The 7,173-nt window shown below is 58.6% G+C and overlaps 1 protein-coding gene across 1 annotated transcript; it reads right to left on the reverse strand.

Annotated features, from left to right (window-relative positions):
* Positions 1 to 1,788: 1,788 nt before the first annotated feature.
* Positions 1,789 to 6,923, reverse strand: PAX1 (paired box 1). The gene is made up of 5 exons (XM_058835765.1): positions 6,920 to 6,923; positions 5,588 to 6,178; positions 4,185 to 4,330; positions 3,751 to 3,964; positions 1,789 to 1,880 (listed from the first exon to the last, which is right to left on the reverse strand). Exons 1-5 carry the CDS (start codon positions 6,921 to 6,923, stop codon positions 1,789 to 1,791), a joined length of 1,047 nt encoding a protein of 348 aa, XP_058691748.1.
* Positions 6,924 to 7,173: the final 250 nt, after the last annotated feature.

Below are 7,173 nucleotides of genomic sequence, written 5' to 3' on the forward strand. Positions count from 1 at the left end.
TTTTCCCGGGATTCTGTGGGGCTGCCTGGTTTGTGGCCAGGCAGAGAAGCTCCTCACCTCGCCCTGCCTAAAAACCCGGTTACATTTTATTGATTTGGGGGAATTTCTGCTCCCAGCGCTTTTTCCATGAGCTGAGGGGCCCCGGGCAGGCACTGAATTCCCCCAGGGATTTTCCCCGTGCTCCCATGGGAATAACAGGTCCCGAGGGCGTTTTCCCACCCCCTTTGTCCCTCCTCCCTGGGCTCCCCAAGCCACCGTGCCCTGGAGCCTGCTCACAGGTTCCAGCCGCTTCAGGACCTCTGGATTGGGGATTTTGGTGGCTCTGCCTGCCCCGGGAATTCCGGGAATTTGGGGATGTTTAAGGAGAAAATCCGCTGGAAATCACGGACAGGGCGTTTTTAACCCCAGCCAGGGAGTGCCCAGGAATGCCCCACGGTGGCTGTGGGGGGATGCTCGGCATCCAGGCGTTTTTCCAGGCTTTTGGCAGGTCCATGGCAGTCCTGGAAGGGAATAGCTCGGATGCACCATCCCGGCAGGACAGGAACGGAGAGGGTGGGACTCCAGCCTTGCTCATCCCAGAGCCCCCAGTCCCACATCCAGAGGGATATTCCTGCCTGGAATGAGGGGACGAGGAGTCCCAGCCGGTGCTGGGAGCCGGCACTTGAAGGGTTTTGCTGTCCCTCGTCATTCCCAAAGCTGCTGCTCCGCACTCCGGAATGCGGCTTTTAATGGATAAACGCGGCTCTTCCTCTGCTTCAGGTGACTCCTCAATCCTCACATCCCTGAAATCCGCTCGGCCGCAGTCGGGCCGCAAATCCTGCCCTGGCACCGCGCTCTCCCCTCCCTGCATTTCCCAGCTTTCCCCGCCGCGCTCTGCGCTGGGGATGGAATTCCATCCTGCCTTCAGCACAGGCAGCACCGAATTTTGCCCCGCCGAGGCTGGAGAAGAAATCATTTCCCGGGCTGGGCTGCGGCTGGCAGCTCCCGGCTCCCTCCCTCCTTCCCTCCCTCCTTCTGCAGAAATCCCGGCGTGTTTTCTGCTGCCAGGATATTCCCTCCCTGCCCACACAATGGAGGGATCCCCGCCAGCGGCGGCGGCCGGGGGAGCCAGGGAACGCCAAACCCCATCCCGAGTGCATCCCAGGCGGCTGCCGGGACCGGGGGGGACACGGAGCCCCGGGATGCGGGAGAACGCCGGGAGGAAGCTCAGGGAGCGATTCCAAGGGATCCTGGAGAGCCCTGGAGGGCTCTCCCCGAGGGAGGGAGGGCACCGCGGCGTGCCCGCCGTTATCACTTTTTATTGAGGTTCCTTGCTATAAAAATATCCCACAAAACGTCCTGGCGCTCTCGGTCCGGTCCCATCCCGGGACAGGGGCGCTGGAGAGGGGCTGGAGGGGAGGCTCCAGCACGGATGCTCCTTGGGGAAGCCAGGAATTGCTCCCCTGGCCTGGGACAGAGCCGGGAATGCGCCCGGCAGTGCCTGGGGGGCGGGGGTGGGATCACAGCATCCAACAGTCCTCGGGAATACGGGGCAGGAGAAGGGAAAACTGAAAGCGAGGGGGAGAAAATAAAATAAAATAATAAAATAAAATAAAGAAGGAAGGCTGAGTCTCTTCCGTCGTCCCTTCCCGGTCCAAGGGAGGCAGAGCGTCCCTCCGGGAATGTCACCTGTCACCGCCCGGGCTGTGCCCGTGTCCCCGCTCCGGCCTTCGCTCCCGGGCCGCGGGAGCTGGCGGCGACATTCCAGGAGTTCCAGGAATCCCTGGGCAGCTGCTGTCGCTGGCGGCTCTAGGACGAGGAGGTCGGGATGGAGATTCCGTGGATGGCGCTCAGGGGCTCCGGAGCTTTCCCCACGGGGCTGGGAGGTTTTCTGTCCAGCCCTGCAGGGAGGGGAGAGGGAAAAGCACAGAGCGGGCAGGGCATGGAGGGACTCCGAGCCCCAAAATCCGGCCCCGAGTGTCCCCAGGAGTTCCCCAAAGCCCGGGTGTCCCGGCACGGAGGGGGCGGCACCGCCCCACCCTTCCCGAGGTGACGGAATTCCCGCTGGGCTCCGGCCCCAGCTCAGCCCTCGGGAATTCCACCTTCAGCCAGAGCGGGATCTTCATCCCGCGGCTGCCGGGATAAACAGGGATAAACCGGGAGACTTTCCGGGACAATCCCGGGAAACTGGGAAAGGGTTGGAATTGCTTTCTGGTTTTCCTTCCTTCCTTCTTTCCAGCCTTTTCCCGATTTTCCCACTCGCCTCAGGTACCCCCGCAGACCCCCCCACCCTTCCTCCTGCAGCTCGTTTGCGGGATAATCCAGCATTTTCCTGGTCCCGCTGGCAGAACCGGGAAACCGATCCAAAAGGGGGGAAAAAGAAAGAAAAAAAAAAAAAAGAAAAGGGAAAATTTTCAAAGAAACTCTAAAGAGAAAAATAAAAACCGATTTAAAAACCACCCGCAAAGAAACCCCCACCAATAAATCAAAAACCTACAAAGGTTTAGAGAAAGTCTGGGGACAAAACAGCTTAAAAACGAGGAAATCATAATTCGGGTTCTAAATAACTTAAAATACCTGGAAAATACGTTAAATACGCAGAGGTGGTCGTTTTACAGCCTTATTTTTTTTCTTTCCTCCTTTTTCTCTTTTTACTTTTCTTTTTTTTTTTAATTCCTTTTTCTTCCTTCTCTCCCTTTTCTTTCTCCCTCTCTCTTTATTTATTTTTTTTGTTTTTTAAATCTTTATATACTCGGTTTAAATTATTTCTTTTCACCCCCAATCGCCCCTCCCTGGCACAGCTGAGGTTACAACTCGCAGCAGGTCAGGAATGGTAAAATAATTAAAAAACAAACAACCAAAAAACCCCAAACAAACAAACAAACAAAAAAAAAAAAAAGCGAACGGAAAATCAACTAAACTAAAATTTTAAACCCCCGAAAAAACAACATTAAAAAAAACAAAAAGGGGGCGAATAAATCGGGAATTATTCGCAATTGAATTAAAATAATAGGAAGTCAAATGCTGCGGGGAAAAATATAAAAATATCGAAGGGAATTTTATAGCCAGGGCGGCAAAATCGGGGCTTTTAAAACGAGGGACTCGAGCTCTATTAATGAAAAGAAATAATTAACGGGAGATAAAAGCAACTCGCCCTCCGACAGCCTCAAATTGCTCCCGTGGGATTCCCGGCGGAGCGCTCGGGGGGAAAGGATTCCCGAATAATCCCGGGAAGGGATTAAATCAAATGACAGTTGATGATGATAACTAATAACTAAACCAAACCGCTAAATCACTGCTGTCAGTTGATAATTAATCGGGAATTCCTGGGAATTAGCGATTCCCGGTCAAGGCTTCTGCTTTCCCGGAGAAGCTCCCGGTTCCTGGGGCCGGTGTCGGTTTTTGGGAGCTCGGGGAGAGGCTCCGGCCGCATTCCCGGGGGGAAGGAGGAGCTGCCCGGGAATCTCCGGCGTTCCCTGGCGGCTCCCAGCGAGCGGGGATGGGAATCCCGGAGCACAGCCGGGATTGGATCCCGGGATGGGGAGGGGGATGCAGGGCTCAGACCCCTCCTGAGCCCGGGGATCTGTCCTGAACCCGGGGGTCCCTCCCGAGCCTGGGGGTCCCTCCTAAACCCGGGGGTCCCTCCCGAGCCCGGGGGTCCCTCCCGAGCCTGGGGGTCCCTCCTGAGCCCGGGGGTCCCTCCCGAGCCCGGGGGTCCCTCCAGAGCCCGGGGGTCCCTCCCCGCTCTGCCCCCGCTCCCTCCCCGCTCACCTTCCCTGCCGGGCTGCTTGAAGGCCGTGGCCAGCTCGCCGCCGGGGCCGGTGACGCCGTGGCCGTGGTGGCCCAGGGGGGTCCCCTGAGGCTGCCAGGGGGGTCCCGGGCCGATGTAGGCTCCGGGGGAGCCGCCGTAGACGCCGGGCTGGCTGGAGGGGGGGTAAGCGCAGGCCGGCAGGAAGGTGCCCATGGAGGAGAGCCCCGCGCCGGGCTGGGGACAGCGACAGCGGCTCAGAGGGGACACGGGGTCCCGCTCGGGGCTCCCCGGCTTCTCCCCCCACCTCCCTGGCCCCTCCCCGCCTTGTCCTCCCCTGCCCCACCGCGGCCCCAGTCCTGCCCCTCCCCTGTCCCCTCGTGTCCCCAGCGGGGATTTGGGGTGGCAGCGCTGCCCTCCCGTGTCCCCTGGTGTCCCCTGGTGTCCCCAGGCCCACCTGCGGGTATTTGATGTCGCCGTCCATCGCAGCTTTCTCCAGCCCGTTGACCGCCTGGCCCGGCCCGGGGAAGCCGCTCCTGCTCACGCTGGGCCACTCCTCCATTTTTGGGGGGTACGCGGCCCCCTCGGTGCCAGCCAGAGCCCCTGGGGAGCAAAGCGTCAACCCCCAGCCCTTCCCGGGCCGGGCCCGAGCAGCTTTTGGGGTGAAACAGCCGGAATTGCCGCTTTTCCGAACACCCGAACATCACCGTTCCCTCCCGGCACCCCGAAATTCGGGATCGCGCCGCGGGGAGAGGCTGCGCTGTCCCCCCCGAAACCCGCCCGCCCTCTCCCCCTCACTCCTCCCGTTCCCAACCCCCCATAATTCAGGGCCCCAAATTTCTCTCCCGACGAAGGGGATTTGGAGAAGTGACATCGGAATTTGAAGGATAAATGATTGCGCGGGGGGAAACGCGTGCGCTTGGTTTGCTCGGGCTTTTGGGGGGATGAAAGGACCCGCAGCCCCCGCCACGGCCCCGCTTCTGCCCCCCTGGAGCCGGCGGGGCTCGGCCTTGGCGCTCCCGGAGCCCCGAAATTCCCAGATTCCTCGGGAGAATCCAGGAGGCCGCATCCGAGCCGCCTTCTCTTCCCTTTTCTCCCTGGTTTTTCCCCTCCTATTATTTTTCCCTCTTTTCCCCCCCTTTTCACATTTTTATACATATAAAATTTTTATTTTTTTTTTTTTTAATCCCCCCCTTTGCGGAGCGAAATTCAGGGCTCCGAATTTGCGGTCGGCAATCTATCATCCCTAGGAAAATATTTTCCACATTTTTCATAAAAAGTTCAAGATGTGGCTGAGCCGAGGCCGCATCTGGCCCCGACGGGCTGCTGGGGCTGGGGGAGGCCCTTGGGAGAAAAAAAGGGGGGAAAATAGGGGGGGAAAACCCCAAAATTTAAACGGGAGATGTACGGAAAAACAAGAAAAAAAATTGCGAGAAACAGCAAAAAGGGAAAGAAACAACAACAACAAGAGCGCTCGAAATAAGCGAAGAGGCTGAAACCAATAAAAAAGAAGGAAAGACGCAGAAAGGCACGAAACGAGCAAAAAGGCACGGAGCAAATAAAAAGCCGAAACGAGCAAAATGTCCCCAAAAGGCACGGAACAGACAAAACCCCCGAAAGAAATAATAAAAAATAATAAATAAAAAAAAAAAAGAAAGAGACAAACCCCCGAAAGAAACAAACCCGAAAACAAACAAAAAGAACCCAGCCGAACAAAAAAACCGCCAACACAAAGAGACAGAAAAAAACAACAACAACAAAAAGAAAATAAAGCGGAGCCTAAAGAGACGGAAAAAACCGACAACAAAAAGCGAGAAAAGGGGGAAGAGGAGGATGAGAAGCGGAGCTGGCGGTACCCACCCGCCTGCTCCACGAAGCTGCGGATGCCCAGGATGTTGGAGACGGAGTGCGCCGAGGGCCAGGAGCGGGGCAGCGGCACCGGGGGAGCGGCGAGGGTTGCGGGGGGGTGCGGGCCGGCCTTGGCCGCTCCGGGGTACGGGCACTGGTAGAGGTGCGCGCAGGGCAGCGCGGGCGCGGGCGGGCCCGCGGGGGCCAGCGGGCCGATCTTGTTGCGCAGGATGCGGCTGATGGAGCTGACCGAGGGCACGTTGTACTTGTCGCACACGCCGTCGGCCAGCAGGCGGTCGCGGATCTCCCAGGCGAAGATGCCGGGGTCGCCCTGCTTGTAGTCGCGGATGTGCTTGACCACGGCGGGCGTGGTGACCCGCGGCTTGCTGCCGCCGATGGCCCCGGGCAGGATGGAGCCCGTCTCGTGGTAGCGGGCCAGGATCTTGCTGACGCAGCCGTGCGACACGCGGAGCTGGCGGCTGATGTCGCAGGGCCGGATGCCGAGCTGGGCCAGCTCCACGATGCGCAGCCGGATGGCGTTGGGCAGCGGGCGCCCGTTCACGAACACTCCGCCCAGCTGGTTCACCTCGCCGTACGTGTGCTCTGCGGGGCGGCACGGAGCGGTTCGGCCCGGTTCGGCCCGGTACAGCACGGCACAGCTCGGTACAGCACGGCACAGATCATGGTGAGGATGAGGAGAGGGGAAAGAGGGGAGAAAGGAAAAGAAGAAAAAAGAAAAGAAAAGAAAAGAAAAGAAAAGAAAAGAAAAGAAAAGAAAAGAAAAGAAAAGAAAAGAAAAGAAAAGAAAAGAAAAGAAAAGAAAAGAAAAGAAAAGAAAAGAAAAGAAAGAAGGAGAAAGAAAAGAGAGAAGGAGAAAGAAAAGAAGGAAGAAGAAAAAGAAGGGGGTGAAGGAAAAGAGAAAAAGAAAAAGCAAAACGAGAATGAGAAGGGAAGAGAGAAAGAGAGAAAAAAGAGCCCAAGGGAAGGGGAAAAGGAGGAAAGAGAGAAAGGAGAAATAGAGACAGAAAAAAAAGCGAGATAAAAGTGACAGCATAAAAAGAAAGGGGAGGAAAGACAGGGAAAGAACGAGAGAAAAAGAAAAGTCAGAAACGACGAGGGGGGAGAAGAAGGAAAGCAAAAAAGGGGACAAAAAGAGAGAAGGCAGCAGAACGCGAAGGGAGAAGGAGGCGCAGGGAGCGAGCGGAGCGCAGCGAAAGCGAAGGGAGGACGGGGCAGCCCGGAGCCCTCCCGGCCGGACACGGCACCACGGGACCCCCGGCCGCCTCCTGCCCCTTCCCGGTGCCCTGCTGGTCCCGGAGCCCGTCCCGGAGCCGCCGCACTCACCCATGGCCCGGCGCGGGGGGGACGCAGCCGCGGCATAGAGAGCGAGCCCGGGGCGGCGGGGCCGGGGGTCCTGGCGGTGCCGGCAGCGAGCCCCGCTCGCGGGGAGCCCCCGCAGCTCCTCGGGATCAATTTGACGTGGGAATCACGTCAATCGCGGCCGTCACGGCGGCGGCGCCTCCGCCCATTGGCTCCCGAACGCTCCTAAATGGCCGCGGCCGGCGGGGCCGGGGGGCCGCCCCCTCTGCCCGCCCCTC

This window comes from Poecile atricapillus, chromosome 3, assembly GCF_030490865.1.
Source record: "Poecile atricapillus isolate bPoeAtr1 chromosome 3, bPoeAtr1.hap1, whole genome shotgun sequence".
Taxonomy (NCBI): Eukaryota; Metazoa; Chordata; class Aves; order Passeriformes; family Paridae; genus Poecile; species Poecile atricapillus.